The following is a 21,953-nucleotide window of genomic DNA, read 5'->3' on the forward strand; positions in this document are numbered from 1 at the left end:
CTCGGCCTCCCGAAGTGCTGGGATCACTGGCGAGAGCCACCGTGCCCGGCCATTAAAGCCATTTTTGAAAAATGAAACCTATGTCTCATTCTGACTCTACATCAAGAATAAAGACCGAAAGGAAACGCTGATTCACAGGGCAGCAGGTCTTTTAGTAATTTTTTTAAACCTCTTTGGTGGCCATTGCGCATTTTGAGAACGTGGTGAACCCTGTAGACCCTTTCCCTCCAAACATCGCAAAATATTGTCCGTTAAATAAGAGACTGATCTCACTGGCCCCATCTGTAGTTTTCGCACAACTGATTACGCCCTCCACTGTCCGGTTCGCCGGTCTGGAACCCGCCTCGGCCAGAGAACTGTTCCTGAACTCCAGCGAGGAGTCCACCTCTAGGACTACAATCGCGGGGTGGGTGGGATCGCTTGGAGGCAGCTGGCTCCGCCCAGCCGCGGGCGAGTCCGGAACACAGTTACCCGTTCCTGTTGCCCACCGGAACGCAAAGAGAGAGGAAGGCGCTAGGCTGGAAACGGAAGAGAGGGCGGGGACGTGTTTGGCAGCGGGACACAGCATTTCGGTTGCGTTTTTGATTCGTTTTGTGTCTCGGCGATGTTTCCTAGAGTCTCGACGTTTCTACCTCTTCGCCCCCTTTCCCGCCACCCTTTGTCCTCTGGAAGCCCGGAGACATCAGCGGCTGCGATTATGCTACTCGCTGCTCGGCATGGAACGGTCAGGTACCGCAGTTCAGCGCTCTTGGCCCCGCAGGTCCTCAGGCAACAGCGTGCCCGGTCCTGTACATTTCAGTTATCCTCCGACTTCCTGGAGTCGATATTATTACCTGCTGGATCTTAGAAGCTATTGCTTTAAATCTGAGGAAAGAGAAATCCCAGAAAGAAAAGATGACTTGCCGAAGGTCATAGTGTGCGTGGAAAATAGAGCTACGATTACAGGCCTGGTCGCTGTGCTCTTAATACTACACGCCGCGCCTCATTCCTCTTGTCATCAGTCAGTTTACTCAGGTTCCAAAAGCAAAGTTGTTTTTACCTTTTGCCTCCCAAGATTTATTTGATAGTCTCATTTGTTTTCCGTCATTTATTCTTTAGTTCATTACTGAAAAACTTGAAAAACTGCGTGCCAGTACTGGTTGTAAACCCCAAATGAGACAGTCCTGCCATCACGGAGCGTGTAGTTCCAGCAAGTAGACAATTCAAGTGCTATGTAGTGAAGTAATAGCTGAGATAGTGTGGGTAAGCACAGAGTACACTATTCAGCCAACATGAGTGAATATTTGCTGGGATAGCAAATAGGGACACGTAACCATTGTAGGGGAGACCCAGGATACCGTTTCTGGAAAAAGTCTGATGCAACCTGAAGGAGGACCACTGGTTGAAGTTAGCCAGGAAAAAAAGGGAATTGCGGTATACTTGGTTTTGGTGTTTATCCTCTGAGAACTTTATTATGAAAACCTAATTCCACTACGTAAATTCCGTGTGTAACACTCAGAAGGCAGTTTGGTTAAGTACAGTGCTGAAGCAGGTTAGTAGCAGTGAAGATGGGAAGGACCAGCTGAATGGAGGAGAAAAATTGCACAGGTAGAATTAAAGGGATGTGACATCATGGGATAATGGTAGGGTGGTCAGAGGTAGCTAAGATTTCAACTGGCTGCGTTGGAGTATTAGGGTATCCTTAATGTTAACAGAAGAATGCGGAGCCAGGCTTGAGAAAGATTTGTACATATGTTATAATTTTTAGAAAACAATGCCTGTTTACGTTAGGGGGCCTTTTAATATAGAAAGTGTGAAAAATGGAAAGTCAGTCTGAAAGAGGAGTCTTGAATGTGGTTTTGAAGGTGTTGCGTTTGAAGTACTGATGAGATGCTGTCAGTGGAAACAAACAGGTGGGAGGTTAGATCTAGAGTTTTATTATTTTTAGTGCTAGGGGGTTACTTAGATGTGATTTTCCTATCATATGGATTGCTTTCTATGGTACGATAGCTCTTGAAAGAAAACATTGTAGTAAAGATTATATGTGAGATTCATTCCCCTGATTACCACCTTTCTATTAAAATACCTTGAATATTAATTTTAAATGTAAAATAATAGACCATTTTCTTAAGTAGATTGTACCATATATTGAATGTTATAATGAGAGTCCTGTGTACTGATTATGAGGATACTAGTTATGCAGTTGGCTTTTTTCTGATTTTAAAGTGCCTGATTTGATAGCCTCTGACGTTTTCATTAGCAGATCAAATAGCTTGTTTCAGCATTTTTGGAAATTGCCATTTCTCTTTCATATAAGTATCCTTAACCTGCAGCTGCCATTTTCTGCCTTTGAGAACTTGATACTATATATATTTATTTATTTATTTATTTATTTTGGGACAGAGTCTCACTCTGTTGCTGAGGCTGGAATGCAGCGCACAATCTCGCGATCTCGGTTCACTGCAACCTCCGCCTCCCGGGTTCAAGCGATTCTTCTGCCCCAGCCTCCCAAGTTGCTGGAACTACAGGTACCCACCACCACACCTGGCTAATTTTTGTATTTTTGGTAGAGACGGGATTTCACCATATTGGCCAGGCTGATCTCAATCTCCTGATCTCATGATCTGCCCACCTCCGTCTCCCAAACTGCTGGAATTACAGGCATGCGCCACCGCACCCAGCTGAACTTGATACAATGTTTAACCCAGTGTCTGATACAGGCTTTTGAGCTCACCTGCATGAGAATCACCTGGGGTCTTAGTTAAAAATGTTAAATTTCAAACTAAGAACTGTGTTTTAAGTCAGCTCTCTGTGTGATTTGTATAACCTCTAAAGATTCATAACTACTGCTTTAACTTCTGTAGGCAACAGTTTGTTCTGTAAAGTGAGAATGATAAAACCTGTTCTGTAAAATTGTAAGGATTAAGTAACTTACATAGCTACTGTAATGTGGTCCTCTGACCAGCAGCGTTAACGTCACCTGGGAGTTTGTTACAAGTGTCTCCTGGACAAAGCTGTTGAATCAGAATTCTTTGGTGGGACCAAAGTGTGTTTTAGCAGGGAGCATAGAGAATTTCTATGGGCCAGGTGTGGTGGCTCACGCCTGAAATCCCAGCACTTTGGGAGGCGAGCAGATCGGTTGAGCCTAGGAATTCGAGCCTGGGCAACATGGTGAAACCTTGTCTCTACAAAAAATTAGTACCAGGTACCCAGGAGGCTGAGGTGGGAGGATCACCTGAGCTCAGGGAGGTCGAGGCTGCAGTGAGCCGAGATCACGCCACTGCACTCCAGCCTATCTGACAGAGTGAGGCCCTGTCTCAAAAAAAAAAAAAATTCTATGCATGTTAATGTTTGAGAAGCAGTGCTGTAGCACGTCAGCTTCATAAAGGCAGGGACCATGAATTCTTATTTACTAATATATTGTCAGTACCTAGGATAGTGCCCCCCACAGAGTAGATATTCACTAAATTTAATGAATGACTTTTTAATATACCCTCTTACTGAAACTAACATATTCAGAGTTTTGAAAGTTCTTCAGTAATCAAATACCAAAACAAGTTTTTAACCCCACAGAATAAAATTGGATATTTGGGTTACTTAGAATTAGGAAATGTTTTACGTGAGTCTAATATAGATGTAATCATTTGTGTTGATCTTTTTCATAAATGTATCCCGTGAAGAAAGCAAAAGTGACATTTCTAGCCATTGATTATTCTCTTTTCTATTCCATTCTAGCTTACCTTACAAATGGTTATGGGTTAAGTGGCATGTAGCTCGATGAGAATGTTGATCAGATTAGATAACACCCACTCAGAAAGTTTTTTTGAAATAATCTTTTTTATTGATAGAAATTTATTTTTGTATTGTTTAATTATAAATTTTTAAAGAGGTATTATGTTAAGAGCAAGGACTTGCAGTCAGTCACATTTGGGTTTGAGAATAATAAATTGTCATTTATTAACCATGTCAGTGTTTTTCTACCGAACCCTGGGGTAAATGGAGGGAGGGAACAGACTTGGGAGCACCAGCACCCCCAGACCTCCCCTGGCCACCCGAAGGACCAAGTGATCAATAGCTCAGCACACCTCTACTTATTTGTGGCACACAGTGTGTCTTAGTTCTTAGTGAGCTGTGAGTTACATGACTTTGGGACTTCTCTGATTTTCAGGTTCCTTATCTGCAAAATAGAGACCTTAGGGAGTTAATGTGGGTATGAGAAATGTACATAAAGTATATTACACAAGATGAGGCATGTAGTATATGCTAATAAATGTTAAGTTGCTGCTGTTATGGTTGTTAACAATAATTATAAAAAGAGACCAGCCTGACCAACATGGAGAAACCCCATCTTTGCTAAAAATACAAAATTAGCCAGGCGTGGTGGCACATGCCTGTAATCCCAGCTACTTGGGAGGATGAGGCAGGAGAATCGCTTGAACCCAGGAAGCAGAGGTTGCAGTGAGCCGAGATCGCTCCATTGCATTCCAGCCTGGGCAACAAGAGTGAAAATCCATCTCAGAAAAGAAAAAAAAAAAAAAAAGCAAATGGAAAGGGCTTGAATTGAAAAAAATTTTAGATACATAGTGTTTTACTTTATTAGACTGCGTTGTATTTTTCATTTTTTTCTTTAATACATCTTTTCAGGATGAAAAATATCCAAAGATATTTTGGCACTAACAGCGTGATCTGTAGCAAGAAAGATGAGCAGTCTGTTCGAACTGATGAGACTTCCAAGGAGACTTCAGAGAGCCAAGACAGTGCAAAGGAAAATACAAAAAAAGACTTGTTAGACGTTATTAAGGGCATGAAAGTTGAATTAAGCACAGTAAATGTACAAACAACAAAGCCCCCCAACAGAAAACCATTTAAAAGTTTGGAAGTTACACTTGGCAGGCTTCAAAGAGCTACAGAATATGCTCCAAAGAAGAGGTAAATTTAATTGCAATTCAAATGTTGTTTGAAACTCCAGTAAGCTTTTTCTTTTGGTAAAAAATATTTTTAATACAAGTACTTGGGAAATGTTGAATTAATGAAGAATAAATATCAGCTTGTAAACACAGGGACTCTAATAATTATTCGAGGCTGAGCGTGGTGGCTCACACCTGTAATCCCGGCACTTTGGGAGGCCGAGGCGGGCAGATCACTTGAGGTCAGCAGTTTGAGACCAGCCTGGCTAACATTGTGAAACCCCATCTCTACTAAAAATACAAAAATCAGCTGGGCGTGGTGGCGCATGCTTGTAATCCCAGCAACTTGGGAGGCTGAGGCAGGAGGACTGCTTGAACCCAGGAGGCAGAGGTTTCAGTGAGCCAAGAATTGTGCCACTGCACTCCAGCCTGGAGGACAGAGTGAGACTCTGTCTTAAGCAACAACAACAACAAAATAATAATTACTTGAGAAATGCTGTTACTGTATTATATTTAAATAACAAGAGGATATCTGTACACAATCCAGAGAAAGGAAAAGAGAAGTGATCTCATTGAGAATTTCACTCTCTTACATATTTATCAGTGTTATTAACTGCCATGTAATTGCCTCTTTAAGCTGTTCATTAACAGTATTATTTACATCTTGATTTGAAGGTAGCTTAATGTCTGTAAAGGACTTGCTTATTTAAAATTTTCCATTTTAAAGATTTCTGGAATAAAGTTTGAGCATGTTGATTACAACTGCTTTATATGACTTCCCTTGATCAACACCTATCAGTGCTTTCAGCTTTCTTGGTAGTTGTTTCCTCAGAGTATTATAATTATTTGTGTTTGTCAAAAGAGTATTATATTTAATTCTAAGTGCTATCAGTGATATCTTGGCATTGTGCAATAGGTTAAATGGCAGTATTTTTTTTAGTGCTATGTAATGATGTATTTCAGTGATGTCATTAATTCAAGTAGTAAGGTATGTGGCTTTAGGATACTCATCACTGACTTCTGTTACCAGAACAAACAGATTTTAATAGAGTCTTCTGTTTCCTAGACTGATTTAACATTTTAATGGAACTTCTTGTTTTCTACATTATATCAAAAATACCTCTAGAAAGTATGATTGCGTGGTAGAGTAAGCTAATTCAGATGATCAGTACCCATAATAGGTACTTCTCCTCCTCCTCCTGCTTTTAGAAACAAAATGGTTATATATAAATATATGGAAAAAATAATACAAACATATATAAATACTTATCAAGAGTGGCATTTTTAAAGCTCCTAGACCTATTTATGACCCATTATGCTCTTTATTATAATTATAATTGAATTAACTATTACAGAAATGGTAAATTGAGTTGAATGCTTTGGAAAGAGTCAGTACAGGTCATTTAAAAATTTTCTTTCCAATTAGGTATGAGTGAGGCAAACATACATATGTGGGAAGATCATACACTTAGATTGCTTTGTAAGCTTTCTTACATTCTTGCTCCACTTTTCCACTTAAACTAAAATTGAGAATCTTGGAGGATGGGTGTGATGTATGTAAAAGATGTGTCTTAGAACCTCTGTCATGGTCCTGTGTTCAAAGAAAAGGCTTTGGTCCTACATCAAAAGACTGGTCAATGAGGTACATTTGTTTTGAGTTTTTAAAAGGTGTCTTTTAATTATTTTTTTCCTCCCCTCCCCCTTTTTCAAGGACTCCAAGGTGCACGGGATTAGGTTAGTCATGATCTTTGCTTCATGTGGCACTGTCATCATTGCTTCACACATAGCCTGCTTTTCTTTCTTTGTATTATATATTGAACCTTCATTGATATGGTTACCATGGCTACACTACCTCCCAAACTTAGTGGCGTGAAACATTCATTCATTATGCTCACAGATTCTGTGGGTTAGCGGTTTGACTAGAACACAGTGGGGAAGGCCAGTCTGTGCTCTGTGATGTCTGGGGCCTCAGTTGGAAGACTTGGAAGTCTGAGGCTGGAATCATCCGAAGTTTGCTCACTCATAGGTCTGGCAGTTGATGCTTGCTGTCAGCTGAGACCTTAGCTGAGGGTGTTAGCAGAAACACCTACATGTGGCTTTCTTTGTGGCCTGGGCTTTATCACTGCATGGTGGCTGAGTTCCAGGGCGGGTGTCTTAAGAGAAAGTGAGCCAAGACAAAGTTGTATTTTCTTTTTAATGACCTAGCCTTGTAATAAGATTGGACACTACCGTGTTCACCCTTGTTCCACACTGATTTTCCTGGGATATTTGTTTTTATTACAACCACTCCTGAGAAACAATCTTAACAAAGATAGAATGTCATTGATAGGAATGGAGCAATATACAGGTGGCCCTCTGTATGTGCAGGTTCTGCATCCACAGATTCAACCAACTTCTGATTGAAAAATATAAAAAAAGAAAAAAACACAGTATAACAACTACTTACATAATTAGGTATTGTAAGTAATCTAGAGATGATTTTAAAGTGTTTGGAGGATGTGCATTACTTATACGCAGGTACTCTGCCATTTTATATAAGGGGCTTGTGCATCCATCCTGGTGGGGGCCAGAGTTGTTCCTGGAAACAATGCCTGTATCCCACGGCCCCGCCTCCCCCAACCTTTGCAGATATGAAGGGACTGCTGTAATGTTACTGTGAACTGCCTAGTTTACATCATTATTGACGTGGTTGTGTTTTCCTGTGGTGCCCCAGAGTGCCTTAGGGCACAGTTTGGGAGCCAGGGTCCCAAGTGGAGAGCTTGTGTCTTCTCCATTCATCTTTAGCTGAGGTAGATTCCAGGCTGGAATCTGGAATCGTCTGAGGGCCCTTTTCCAGTAGTTGATACTGGCTGTTGGCTGAGGCTTTAGCTAGGGCTCTTGGCCAGTACACTTACCCATGGCCTTTCCATGTGGCCTGGGTTTCTTGCCTGGTAACTAGGTTCCACAGACAAATGTCGTGAGAGATGGAAGTGAAGGCTGTATCACATTATTTGATCTAGCCTCAGAAGTCACAGCATGTTACTTCTATCTTGTTCTGTTCGTCAGGACAGTCACAAAGTTTCCCCTGGTTTTCAGGGAGGGAAGATAGATTCTCTTGATGGATATGTGGCAATGTTTTGGAAGAGCATGTGGAACCAGAAGTGATGCTGTCACTATTTTCTCAAAGTATAATCTGCTTTGATTATACATCTGGTACCTGATAACTGTAGAATTTCAGCTATATTATAGGCAACATTGTCATGACAAAATTGACCCCTAATTCATAGATTGCATCTGGCCTGGGAGAACTATGGGTACCTGATGGGGATACCATATTTAGGACATAAATGCAGTGATTCTTCTTACTGCATGTCCTTTGCAGGGACTCTGGAAACTGCATGTGGCCTTGTTACAAGAGATACTGGCTCCTGTGGGGCAGTAAGCCAGGCAGCTTGCAGATCTCATGTCCTTACTCTAAGATGAATGACTATGTGAAGTGTCACCTGCATGAACACTGCAAGAACTCCTGCTGAGAAGGACACCCAAGGCTGCCCTGCTGGCCTGCTGTAGTTCTGCCTTTCATCTTCCTGAATGGACTGGACCAGGTGTCACCTGTAGTAGTCCTTTGGGTCTGAATGTTTAGCGAAACCTAAGAATATCCCTGGTGGTGCAGCAATAACCAAAATTTCTAGCATCTGCTTTAACTTCCTCTTAACCTGATTCATTTGGAAGGCATCGGCTAACTATTACTCCCTTAATGGATCCCTGCTGGGAATTCATTATATTTCACACACCATCCGAAGTGCTAGAGATTGGACATTGAACAAAACAAAGTCTCTGCTTACTACATTAAAATGGGGGGAGGGATGTAGGAAAGAAGATGTATATATAACACACACACACACACACACACACACATATACAATGTCTATACTTTGTGGTGAAACATGAAGAAAAACAAGAGTGATGCAGTTGGGCTGGGAACAGCCTGTAATCCCAGCACTTTGGGAGGCTGAGGCAGGAGGATTGCTTGGGTTTAGGAGTTCAAGACCAGTCCGGCCAACATAGTGAGACCCGGTCTCTACAAAAAAATGAAAAAAAAATAGCTGGGTGTGATTGCATGCACCTGTAGTCCCAGCTCCTCAGGAAGCTGAGGCAGGAGGATTGCTTGAGCTGAGGAGGTTGAGGCTGCAGTGAGCTGTGATTGTGTCACGGTACTCCAGCCTGGGTGGAAAAAAAAAAAAAGAATGGGAGTGCTGGAGAGGTGCTATTTTTAAGAATAATCAGGGAAGAACTCTGATAAGGTAACATTTGAGCAAAGATTAGAATCAAATTAGGGATAAAGCCATGCAGATATCTGAAAGATGAATTCTTTTTCAGGCGTAGAGGATAGAACTGCTTAGGCCTTGAGGTTGGAGTATACAGTACCCTTCAAATTTCACAAATCTGTTTCTTTTCTTTTCTTTCTTTTTTTGATAGAGTCTTGCTCTGTTCCCCAGGCTGGAGTTCACTGGCACAATCTCAGCTCACTACAGCCTCCACATATGGGCTCAAGCAGTCCTCCCACCTCAGCCTCCCAAGTAGCTAGGACTACAGACATGCACCATCACACCTGGCTAATTTTTTTTTCTTTTTGTAAAGACAGTGTTTCACTGTATTGTCCAGGCTGGTCATGAACTCCTGAACTCAAGTAATCTGCCCACCTTGGCCTCCCAAAGTGTGGGATTACAGAAGTGAGCCACCACGCCCAGCCATTTATTTTCTTTCTTTTTCTTTTTTTCTGTTTATTTTCTTTAAACACATATTCTTAGAAGTGGAATTGCTATGTCAAAAGATGTGCATTTTTTTTTGCCTTCGATATATGTCACCAAGCTGCCTGCCAAAAGCGGTGTCAATTGAAGTATCCACTCAGTCGTTTCTTTCCCTCATCAGAATTCTTTTCTGAAATTGTATGTTATACAGTTTATTTTAAAGAAATTTTAAAAGTACAGAATGTTATCAAGGGGAAAAGTATGTATTCATGAAATAGTTTTAATTACAGGATAGAATAGATTGTTCAAAGATACTTTAACAAGTTCTCCTTACATTGTTAAAATATATAAACAAAGATCCCTGTATGTAAAAATTATTCAATGACAGAGGCTCCCCCACAATTTTTATTAATTAGAACATTCCCAATTATAAAGCCAGAGAGTATAACTATATATGAAACCATTGTTATGAAATGTATGATTCTAAGCTGGGCACGGTGGCTCAAGCCTATAATCCCAGCACTTTGGGAGGCCGAGACGGGCGGATCACGAGGTCAGGAGATCGAGACCATCCTGGCTAACACGGTGAAACCCCGTCTCTACTAAAAAAATACAAAAAACTAGCCGGGCAAGGTGGCGGGCACCTGTAGTCCCAGCTACTCGGGAGGCGGAGGCAGGAGAATGGCGTAAACCCGGGAGGCAGAGCTTGCAGTGAGCTGAGAACACCACCCCCCAGCCCCGGCGACAGAGAAAACCCCCCTCTCAAAAAAAAAAAAAAAAAGTATGATTCTAGAAAATGAATATTCATCTATGTTCTGTGTATACTGTGATCAAATACATAAAAATTTGAAAGTGAAGTTCACAAGTAGTTTATGAAAGAAATACAATGACTTTGGAATAAGATTTTTTTTCCTTTTTTCACAGGTAACAGTCAGTTTTTTTTTTTTTTTTTTTTGAAAGACGGGAGTCCTCGCTGTGGTTACCAGGTTTGGAGTGCAGTGGCGCGATCTTGGCTCCACCTGCAAGCTCCGCCCTTCCCAGGTCACCGCCATTCTCCCTGCCTCAGCCTCCCAGTAGCTGGGGACTAACAGGCCGCAACCACCAACGCCCGGCTAAATTTTTTGTATTTTAAGTAGAGACGGGTTTTTCACGTGTTAGCCAGGAATGGTCCCTCGATCTCCTGACCCTCCGTGATCCGCCCGCCTCAGCCCTCCCAAAGGTGCTGGGAATTACAGGCTTGAGCCCACCGCGCCGGCCCATAGGTTACAGTTTTTGATAGCACATTTTATTTAACTGTTTATATTCCCCTTTTTTTTTTTTTTTTTTTTTGAGGCAGACTCTCACTCTGTGGCTCAGGCTGGAGTGCAGTGGAAAAATCATGGCTCACTGCAGCCTCAACCTCCTGCGCTCAAGTGATCCTCCCACTCAGCCTCACCAGTAGCTGGGACTATAGGCACGTGCCACCACACCTGGCTAATTTTTTTTTTTTTTTTTCCTTTTCTTTTCTTTTTTTCTCTATCCCCGGCTGCTCTCAAACTCCTGGGCTCAAGTGAACCTCCCACCTTAGCCTCCCAAAAGTGCTGGAATTACAGGTACAAGCCACCGTGCCCGACCCCTTGTTTCAGTCTTCTGTTTTTCTTCTATTCCTATCAGATTTTAGATCTTTCATACCTTAGTTAAGTCCTTAAAATCTTTCTCCAGGAACTTCAGGAATTTGGAAAGTTTAATTTTCATATTAGGTAACAGATCATAATATAGAAAGCCAGGTATAAAAAAACATTAATTTGGATCGCACTCATTGAGATGTCAGTTCTCAGTGAGTTAAAAAATGTTGCAAATAGCCAGGCATGGTGGCAGATGGCTGTAGTCACAGCTACTCAGGAGGATGAAATGGGAGAATTGCTTGAACCCAGGACTTCGAGGCCAGACTTAATGACATATTGAGACCCCTGTCTCTTAAAAAAGAAAGAAAGAAAGAAAGAAAGAAAGAAAGAAAAAATGTTGTAAATAATTTATTTTCTTTTATAATAGAATGTTTTCTATTAACTTGCTCTAATTTAGGAAGCTTTTAAAAGCTTTTCTTATGAAAATTTAAAACATATGAAAAGAACATAAAATGGTATAATCCCTTTCTACCATTGCCCAGCTTTAACAGTGATCAACATTTTGCCATTCTTATGTCATCTATGCCTTCACCCACTTTCCATCTCCTACTTGATGATGATTTATGGCTCTTTATTTTCAGGTAAAATTTACATATATTAAAGTGTACAAATGTTAGCTGTAGGATTTTGACAAACAGATCAGCCCCTGTGACCCACACACTTACCAAGACACTCTGCGTTTCATTTTCACCTTCCCAGTCAGTAGCCATCAGTCCTGAGGCAATTGCTGTTTTGATTTTTTTTTTCACCTCAGATTAGTGTTCCCTGTTCTGGAACTTGATATAAATGGAATCATACAGATTTTTTTTGTTTGTTTTGTTTAAGACAGAGTCTAGCTCTGACACCCAGGCTGGAGTGCAGTGGTGCAATCTTGGCTCACTGCGACCTTCACCTCCCAGGTTCAGACGATTCACATGTCTCAGCCTCCAGAGTAGCTGGGATTTTACAAGCACGTGCCGCCATGCCTGGCTAATTTTTGTATTTTATATTCTTTGTGTCCAACTTCTTTCACTTGATCTAATGTCTATGGAAATCATTCATGTTGTCATGAGCTGAGTACTCTTCCATTGTATGGATGTATCACAATTTGTTTTTCTATTCTGATGACAGACCTTTAGGCTGGTTCCAATAAAGTTTCTGTGAACTGGTTAACCTGCCTTAATATTTGCTTACAATGTATATTGTTTCCAAAATACAATAGCATCTAATTAAAAATTCCAGTCATTTATAATTTTTGAGGCTGGTCTGTCCTTCGCCCCTCTACCTTAATATATTGTTCTGAGTTAGTGTTGTGCTTCAGCAAATATCCATTAATTTTAACATTTAACATTTCAAAGTTTATATAAAACCAGTACCTAATGGTTGAGAATTCTTGCCCTTGTCAGAAATTGAATTGAATACTTTTTTGAACACCAAAGTTTTCTCCAAAAATCATTTTACTTTTCACTAAACTAATGGTGTAATAAGCAATCTCTTTTTTGTTTGTTTGATTTGTTTTGTTTTTGAGATGGAGTCTCACTCTGTCTCCCAGGCTAGAATACAGTGGTGTGATCTTGGTTCACTGCAACCTCCACCTCCCAGTTCAAGCAATTCTCTTGCCTCAGCCTCCTGAGTAGCTGGCACTGCAGGTGCGTACCACCACACCCAGCTAATTTTTGTATTTTTGGTAGAAATAGGATTTCACCATATCGGCCAGGCTGGTCTCGAACTCCTGACCTCAAGTGATCTGTCTGCCTCGGCTTCCCAAAGTGCTGGAATTACAAGCATGAGCCACTGCACCTGGCCAATCTCTCTTTTTTTCTTTCTCATTTGCTTGTCATTTTCTTTTTCAGAACTGAGCCCCTGAGTCCTGAGTTGGTGGCAGCTGCATCTGCTGTGGCAGATTCTCTCCCTTTTGACAAGCAAACAACAAAGTCAGAGCTACTGAGGCAGCTCCAGCAGCATGAGGAAGAGTCAAGGGCACAGAGAGATGCAGAGCGACCTAAAATTAGGTGAGTGAGTCAAACCCTTAAGTCAGTAATGTTTATATCTCAAATTGGGCCATTTTCATGTGGCTAGTGAGTAATACACGTAATGTACCACGTAAGTGGAATTTATATATAAAATATACCGCATAATTTTAGCAATTCAACTTTTTAAAAAACTTATGTCTTAATTGTGATTATAGTTTTAAAAAAAACAATTGAATAAAGTTTCCTTTTAGGAAGTTATAGTTTCTTGTCCATGAAAAAAGAAATGGTAAATTCAGTAATGTTATTAAAAATAAATAACAGGTAGCTTCTCTGAGAAAAGTAATTTTTTTCAGTTAAATAGCTTGCTGGTTTTATGCATGGTATGATAATCTTCAGGTCTGTTTCCTTCTCTTTTTCCTCTTCTATATTTCATCTGACACCTTTCCACTCGTTCTCTTCATCTCTCATTGTTTTATACCATGTTATACTACTTGCTGCCTACATTATAGTAAGTAGTAAGTATAGTAAGCAGTAACACTGCCTCATTTTGGAGAGTGATCTAAATCAGTTGTTCTCAGTGTGTATACCAGATTTATTTCAAGAAATTAAAAGAAATAGCCATGTGTGTTGACTCATGCCCATGATCCCAGCACTTCGGGAGGCTAAGGCAAGAGGATCACTTAAGACCAGGAATTTGAGACCAGCGTGGGCAAAAAAGCAAGACCCCATCTCTACAAAACATAAAAAAATTAGCTGAGCATGGCAGTGCGTGCCTGTAGTCTAGCTACTTTGGAGGCTGAGGCATGAGGCAAGAGGATCACTTTTTTTTTTTTTTTTTTTGAGACATAGTCTCGCTCTGTCACCCAGGCTGGAGTGCAGTGGCGTGATCTCAGCTCACTGCAAGCTCTGCCTCCCGGGGTCATGCCATTCACCTGCCTCAGCCTCCCGAGTACTGAGACTACAGGCGCCCCCCACCACGCCTGGCTAATTTTTTTGTATTTTTAGTAGTGATGGGGTTTCACTGTGTTAGCCAGGATGGTCTTGATCTCCTGACCTCGTGATCCACCTGCCTCAGCCTCCCAAAGTGCTGGGATTACACGTGTGAGCCACTGCATGCAGCCTCAGGAGGATCACTTAAATCCAAGGTTTGAAGTTGCATTGAGCTATGATCTCACTACTGCACTCCAGCCTGGGCGATAGAGTGAGACAAGAAACTGTAATTTAAAAAAAAAAAAAAAGGCCAGGTGCGTTGGTTTACGCCTGTAATCCCAGCACTGTGAGTGGCTGAGGCAGGTGGATCACCAGGTCGGGAGATCAAGACCATCCTGGCTAACACAGTGAAACCCTGTCTCTACTAAAAACAAAAAATTAGCCTGGCGTCGTGGCACGTGCCTGTAGTCCCAGCTACTCGGAAGGCTGAAGCAGGAGAATTGCTTGAACCCGGGAGGCAGAGGTTGCAGTGAGCCGAGGTTGCGCCACTGCACTCCAACCTGGGCAACAGAGCAAAACTCCATCTCAAAAAAAAAAAAAAAAAAGGAAGACGTAGATATCTGGACCGTCAGTTCAGTGACCCATTATATTTGTGTTTGAACAAATAAAAAGCAACAAATAAATATGGCTAACTCTTGGTTTTAATTTAGTTATTGGATGTAGTTGATAGGTATAACATACTGATTTTACTTTCCTATCATTTTTTCTGAATAATTTTTCATGTGACACGTTTTAAATGAAGATTTCTGAAGAACGTCTTTAAAAGATGAAAGTAAACAAATTGTAATGTTCCATGTTATGTGACTGTTAATAGTTGACATTTTTTATTTAAACACTTTTATGCTATGTAATTAGTGCATAAAAATGAAATAAGAATTAAATGATCTCAGTCTAGTGTTTAAGGAAGTTTATTATTGTTCTGTAACTAAGATTTCTAATACACTTTATCTTTTTATTATTTCAGTTTCAGTAACATAGTATCAGATATGAAAGTTGCCAGACCTTCTACAGCTAGAGTTCGTTCAAGACCAGAGCATCAGATTCAGTTTGATGAAGGCTATGACAATTATCCTGACCAGCAGAAGACCACTGATCTTACAAAAAGGTATCAGGCTTTGTAATCTGCTGGGTTTTGTTTGTGTAGTTTGTTTTTACCTTAACTGTAGATTTACCTTATTGTGTGTGTTTATTATTGCTGTTGGATATTTGAACATTATGAATGCATTTACATCTGTGTTCTTACTCTCTGTATACCACTTCCTAGAGAGGGAACCATGTGCTGGATTTAGCCAGTCTTGTAGTTTTCCGTACCTGAAATCAAAATGGGCCATGCTTCACATCTACCCACAATGAATAGGGGTCCTTTGATTTAGAATAAGAGGAGCTGACTGAATTCTGAGCAAATAAGTATTTTGTGAGAAACGTTATTTTTCATTTTAAATATGTGTCTAATACTGTGTATTCATATAGCCTTTATATCTCAATACATGCTTATCTGTTGGCATAGCTTAGAGAAATAACCCACCACCAACAAAAAGAAGGAAAGGCAAGAGGAAAAATGTTTATGTAATACTTTAAAATGGTAGATTATTTGTGGCCATTTGAATTTACAGATTTGAAGTTCTTAAAGATGCTGAGCTATGCCTTACATAGTTATTTTAGAATTTAAAGTTGTTCTGTATTTGCATAACATTTCTGTTCTTTTTCTTCCTTAAACCCTGAAAGTGATAGATGGGAAGGAGGAACCAGATATTTGGCATGGTCTGACAAAAATTAACTTGTCTTTATAGCAGGATATGCTCACAATTGGAGTGTTTTCAATGCATTGTATATTCTGTGGATTTGTTTTAAGTAAAATCAGGAACTTGAGTTAACTCCTTCCGGGTGTTAAATTACTAATTTATACAGGAAAGTTGGAAAAGGTGGTCAGCAGTTAACACAGGAAGTTCAAGAGGTTATGGTGACTTTGGAAGATTATTTGAATTACTAATTTAAAGTGATTTAGTATCTGTTACATGTTATTGAATACAGGAGAAGGTGTACTTGGAGTTTTACTTAAGAATATTTAACTGAATCAGTTAATCCTCAAGAATATTTAACTGAATCATTCATCTTGAACATGATTCTGTGCAACTACATTAGGATGGTATATTATAATTTGATTTTTAATATTAGATTTGATATTTAATATTTTAAAACTTAGAAACTAAAGTAGGAAAGGGGTTTCTGTGCCTTCAATGTGTTAACAAGCCAGCTAGAGGTGAATAAGGGGAAGCAATGATGAGATGCCGAGTTGTTCACCCTGCTGTGACTGGGGCAGGATCTGGGGTATCAACCCCAGACAACCCAGGCCTGGACTGATTTTTTCTGTTGGAGATTGATAGTTCACACTGGCCTCAGAATGTTGGCACTGCCACTGACTAATTCTGTGATAGGGGTACCTTTTATAGCCTCTATCAGCCTGTTTCCCCAGCTATAAAATGCTGAAAGTGAAACCTAGCTTAAATGGCTTTCTTAAGGAATAGAAAAGAAACGTGTAAACTATTTGGTACATGGTAGGTGCTCAGCAAATGTCCATTCCCTCTCTTTGTAGTACATTCCTCTTTTGAAATTCAATACTTTACCAAGGCATTCGCCCTCTGCTCTGACTTGCTTTAATCCACCATCCTGTTTACCAGACGTGTAGTTGAGGGGGAAGAATGCAAGGCACCGAAGAGAGTTCTGGAGCATAAAAGCCTTTGTTTACAAATAACTTGGAACTACTAGATGGAAGATTATATAATTTGAGATCACATTATTTAACGTTCATATGGTATTTGCATTTTTTCCAGTTATCTGTATTTAGTAGAGGGAAGTAATTTAGTTAATTAAAAAAACAAGAATTCAAAATTATTTTTAAAACTAACCTTCCAGTTTATTATTTTTTATTTTTCTTTAAGACGGAGTCTCACTCTTATTGCCCAGCCTGGAGTGCAGTGGCACAATCTCGGCCCACTGCAACCTCTGCCTCCTGGGTTCAAGGGATTCTCCTGCCTTAGCCTCTCAAGTAGCAGAGATTACAGGCACCTGCCATCATGCCTGGCTAATTTTGTTTGTATTTTTAGTAGAGACGGGGTTTCACCATATTGGCCAGCCTGGTCTCAAACTCCTGACCTCAGGTAATCCACCTACCTCGGCCTCCGAAAGTGCTGGGATTACAGGCGTGAGCCACCTCGCCTGGCCAACCCTCCAGTTTATAAACTGGATTTTAATCTGCCAGTAAATTTATTCAAGTAAATATGTGAACTGATGCATAAAGCAGTTGATTATCAAGTGTGTAAGAAAATGTTGCCTGTTAACTCTGATATTAATTTCAATAGTTAATTAAAAATAGTCATGTAAAGAAAGTTAATAATTATTTTAAAATGCAGAATGATTGCTTTATGAAAGGGTAAAGGGAATGTTTGGTTTACCAATGCAAACTTTTATAATTATAATATATATTAAACTGTGCAGTGTTTTTCTGCCTTAAAGCAAATGTTGACTTTAACAGCTTCTACTTAGCCATTAGTTTTATAGTTTTTTCAAAACATGGAGTTTTAAACCTTAAATATAAAGCGAAAAAATAAAAATTATGGCAATTAAGCTAATCTTTTCAATTAGGTTGTTTTGAAATTAAATTGCTGTAACTGATTTGTTGTATAATGAAGCAATAACTTCAAGTGCACATTTCTGTTTTTAGTTTATCCGTCCTAAAATGTGGCAGTTTAGCTAAGATTTTGATGTGGGTCAGTGGAATTATTTTAATTTCTACATAGAATATTTCACTTAAGATATTTTCTCATAATTTTGTTGACAGTTTAAAATATATTCATTAAAATGTTATTTTCTTTTTTTAGACTTAGGAAAACATGTTCTCGGGGAAAAGACTTAATATTTTGACATGACAGCGGTTACTAAAGAAGCACCTGAAACAGGTTTGTTAAGAATAACACTCTTTCTCCGGTGGAGAAACATTCCATCTTTCCAAGATGTCCTTAGTGTTCTAATGGTGTAATAGTTGGATATTTTAATATTCCATTCTGTCATTGGCCTGGAGCCTGCTTACGAATGTGGCAGTTGTTATAAGGAAAACTTGGGACTGTAACATCCCCCCAAGCTGGGAAGGAGTCGAGAGACCAAAGTATAATTTGGGCAAGTCCAGCTTGGCAAATAGATGAGTTTACTAGGACTTACATACTGGACATTCCTGAGCAGCTCTAGAGTCACCCTGTCTCCCATTTCTAAGCTGCCTTTCAGCTAATGTTCTGGCTGTTTGCCTACTCTGTGTGTGCGATGACAGTGCTCTCTGATACGTTCCCAGGCATGCCCAGGGATGTTTGGGTTCTCAGGGACACCTGCTCCTCAGCTAGGCACCATGGCCTTGGCTCCCTGCCCAGGTTTCAGGATCCAAGCAACATGCATAACGCTCTTAAGTAACCTGGTGGGGGACACATCACACTACAGTTGTCAACACTGCTAGTTTTGGTCAGGTTTCCCCCTTGAAATGTTGCATTCTTTGAGACAGTGGGAGGTAAAGTACTACCAATTACCAAATCCAGAGGTCCAGATTAGCTACTAATTTGGGTTAGAACATTAATAATCAACTACCATTTACAGTGTATCTCTACGCTATTACATAAAGATATACTGGTTCCTGCCCTTAGGCAGCTTAGAAGAGGAGATAGCAGTTACAAAATAACTTCCTGAAGTGACTTAGTGATTGTTCCGGAGATGGGAAGAACATTCAAGGAATATATTTAACAGACCTGTAGTGTTTTCTTTGGGTAAGAAATTTGCCATTTTAAGTCTAAAAGAGAAATAAGAGTGTCCTCTTGCTTGACATTAAATTTAGTTTGCTAGTAAAATAAACGAAGAAACTTAATACAAATGGTCTGTAGTGTATAAGTGACGAGCATTTCTAAAGAAAAGAAGTTAGTTTTTTGGATCTTGGTAGAAATAATGTTGTATATGAACTTGGGAGGCTGAGACAACAGGATGGCTTGTGACTAGGAGTTCAAGACCAGCCTGGGCAACATATTAAGCCCCTTTCTCTAAAAAATAGAAAAAAATTATCCAAGCGTGGTGGTGCATGCCTATAATCCTAGTGACTTGGGAAGTTGAAGTGGCAGGATCACTGGAGCCCAGAATTCGAGGCTGCAGTGAGCTATGATTGTGCTATAACACTCCTTCCTAAGAATCAGAGTGAAACTCCATCTTGAAGGGGGGAAAAAAAAAGAATGTTTTATATGATAGATAAGTTCCTAGGCGGGCCTCCAAGGGCTCGTTTAATGTTTCTACAGCTACTTATACGAACTTTTGATTTTCCCTCTATTTAATAGACTACTAGGGGCTGTATCTCATTCATGCATACCTACTCATGTGGCTTACAGATAATAGGATCTAGTTATCTTAAATCTTAAATTCTTTTTTGAACAAACTGTACTGTAAAATATGTATCTATAGAGGAAAGAAGTTAATTCAGTGTTTGTTCATTTGAACTGAAGGTGAAGCTAAAAGAACAACCCCCTTCTTGTGTTACAAAAACTGCATTCTCTTGTGTATGATGAAAAGGAAGTCCAAAATCCATAGGGACAAGGAATCACCTCTCCCCTGCTCAAATGGTTAAGTGTGCATCAGAAAGGAATTTTTTGGCTGGGCACAGTGGCTCACGCCTGTAATCCCAGCATTTTGGGAGGCCAAGGTGGGTGGATCACCTGAGGTCAGGAGTTCGAGACTAGCCTGGCCAACATGGTGAAACCCTGTCTCTACTAAAATACAAAATTAGCTGGGCATGGTGGCGGGTGCCTGTAATCCCAGCTACTCGGGAGGTTGAGGCAGGAGAATCACTTGCACCCAGGAGGCAGAGGTTGCAGTGAGCCAAGACTGCACCATTACACTCCAGCCTGAGTGATGAGCAAAACTCTGTCTCAAAAAGAAAAAAAGAAAGAAAGAAATTGGTTGTCAGGGCAGCTGCTATTGTCCAACCAAAAGAGACACTTGAAGATTCTTGAGATTCTTGAAGGAACCAGCTTACTTTTTAAAATGAAAAAATCTTATTTCTAAAACTGAAGTTAGTTGGCAAGGAAGCACTAAAGTTTTATGTATTTGATAAAACAGTATCAAATGATTATACTCCAGTGAGGACAATAGCACACAAATTTATGTAATAATTTACTTTAATGAAGGTACTGTGTGAATATGCTATACTTGCATGAGTCTAAAGAATAATTTTTGTTCCCAGTTAAATACAAGAATAGCAAAATGTGGAAATGTAAATTTAGCAATTGTTCACTGTTGTTTTCCCACCACCTGAAATAATGCTGGAAATATAGTTGGCATTCAGTAATTTTTTTATTGACTGATTGAATGAGTTATTCTGTTCCATGATTCCCATGTCTTGTTCCCCACTAAGTTCTTACCACTGCTACAAAGGATATAGTCGTAGGCCCTACTAGTTATCCTAGCGTCCACAGGCAGCATAGTTTAACAGAAAGAGTGTTGGTGTTGTGTAGAACTGGATTCCAATTCAGATTCTGCCGCACTAACCTTTCCCCACCTGTAAAATGAGGGTTACTACATACATCTCAAAGATTAAATGAGGTAATCTGAGAAAAGTGTCAGGCACAGTGCCTGGAACATAGTGCATATTTAATAAATGCTTACAAATATTAGCAAGTGTAAAAATATAGTAATGATCCTAATGATGATGGAAAAGATATAGGTCAGTCAGTGACCACCAAGTGAAAGATAACTGAGACAATTAACTTATTTTACTGGTGTGATTGCTCTGTAAATGTGGCTAGTTGAGGCTGACAACTGATTGGTTCCCAGTATTAGATGATCTAGGCCAAAATACTTAATATCTACAGACATTTCTGCACATAAAGCCTTATAGAAATAGATGCAGAAAAAGCAAAATAGATAAAATAAGGCTTACCCAGGTAGAAGAGTAATTGAGGTATTTGTTGATATGCGTTAGTGGGCTTGGCAAAAGTGGGTAAAGAGGTAAGCTGGAGGATAGATCATATGCAGTCTATGCCTCTAAACCGGAAATTGTGTTCCTAGGAATTTGTTCTAAGGGAATATTACAGATATGCACAGAATACAAGGACATTTGTCACTATAGTATTTAAAAGAGAAAATATATAAATGATCAAAATATTCAGTAGTAGGGGATTAATTGTGAAAAAAGTAGATTACCAAACTATACGATCCTCATTTATTTTAAAAGTGATATCACACAGAAAAAATAAGAAAAGATATTGGTAAAATAACTAAAGAATAAAATATAGGAAAACGGTAGCCAAGGGATAGATACTGATATTCATTTTCTTTTTACAACTTTATTAAGGTATAATTTGTGTGCAACAAACTGCATATATTTAAAGTATATAACTTGACTAATTTTGACAAATGTATACACCCATGAAAATATCAGTTATAATTCTGAACATTTTCATGAACCTCCAAAGTTTCCTTGTGTCCTTTTGCAATAAACGCAGACACACACACCCACACACAGTATGTAGGCAACCTTTGATCTGCTTTCTGTTACAATAGATTAGTTTGTATCTTTTTAGAACTGTACATAACTGAAATCACTTAGTATGTACTCCTTTGCATTTGGCTTCTTTGACTCAGCATGATTTGAGATTCATCCATATGCTGTTACATGTACTAGTAACACATTTTTATTACTGAGTAGTATAC

The 21,953-nt window shown here is 39.7% G+C and overlaps 1 protein-coding gene across 1 annotated transcript in view; it reads left to right on the plus strand.

The window, feature by feature from the left end:
- The first annotated feature begins 511 nt into the window (after positions 1 to 511).
- Positions 512 to 21,953, plus strand: part of MRPS31 (mitochondrial ribosomal protein S31) — a 38,635-nt gene continuing 17,193 nt past the window's right edge. Inside the window, 7 exon segments of the mRNA XM_017850209.1 lie at positions 512 to 729; positions 4,624 to 4,908; positions 13,113 to 13,271; positions 15,187 to 15,327; position 16,940; positions 18,107 to 18,134; positions 18,137 to 18,178. Of these exon segments, the coding sequence (XP_017705698.1) occupies positions 605 to 729; positions 4,624 to 4,908; positions 13,113 to 13,271; positions 15,187 to 15,327; position 16,940; positions 18,107 to 18,134; positions 18,137 to 18,178 (781 nt within the window). The 5' untranslated portion in view covers positions 512 to 604.

The sequence above is a fragment of the Rhinopithecus bieti genome, unplaced genomic scaffold, assembly GCF_001698545.2.
Source record: "Rhinopithecus bieti isolate Rb0 unplaced genomic scaffold, ASM169854v2 scaffold_32955, whole genome shotgun sequence".
NCBI classification, from domain to species: Eukaryota; Metazoa; Chordata; class Mammalia; order Primates; family Cercopithecidae; genus Rhinopithecus; species Rhinopithecus bieti.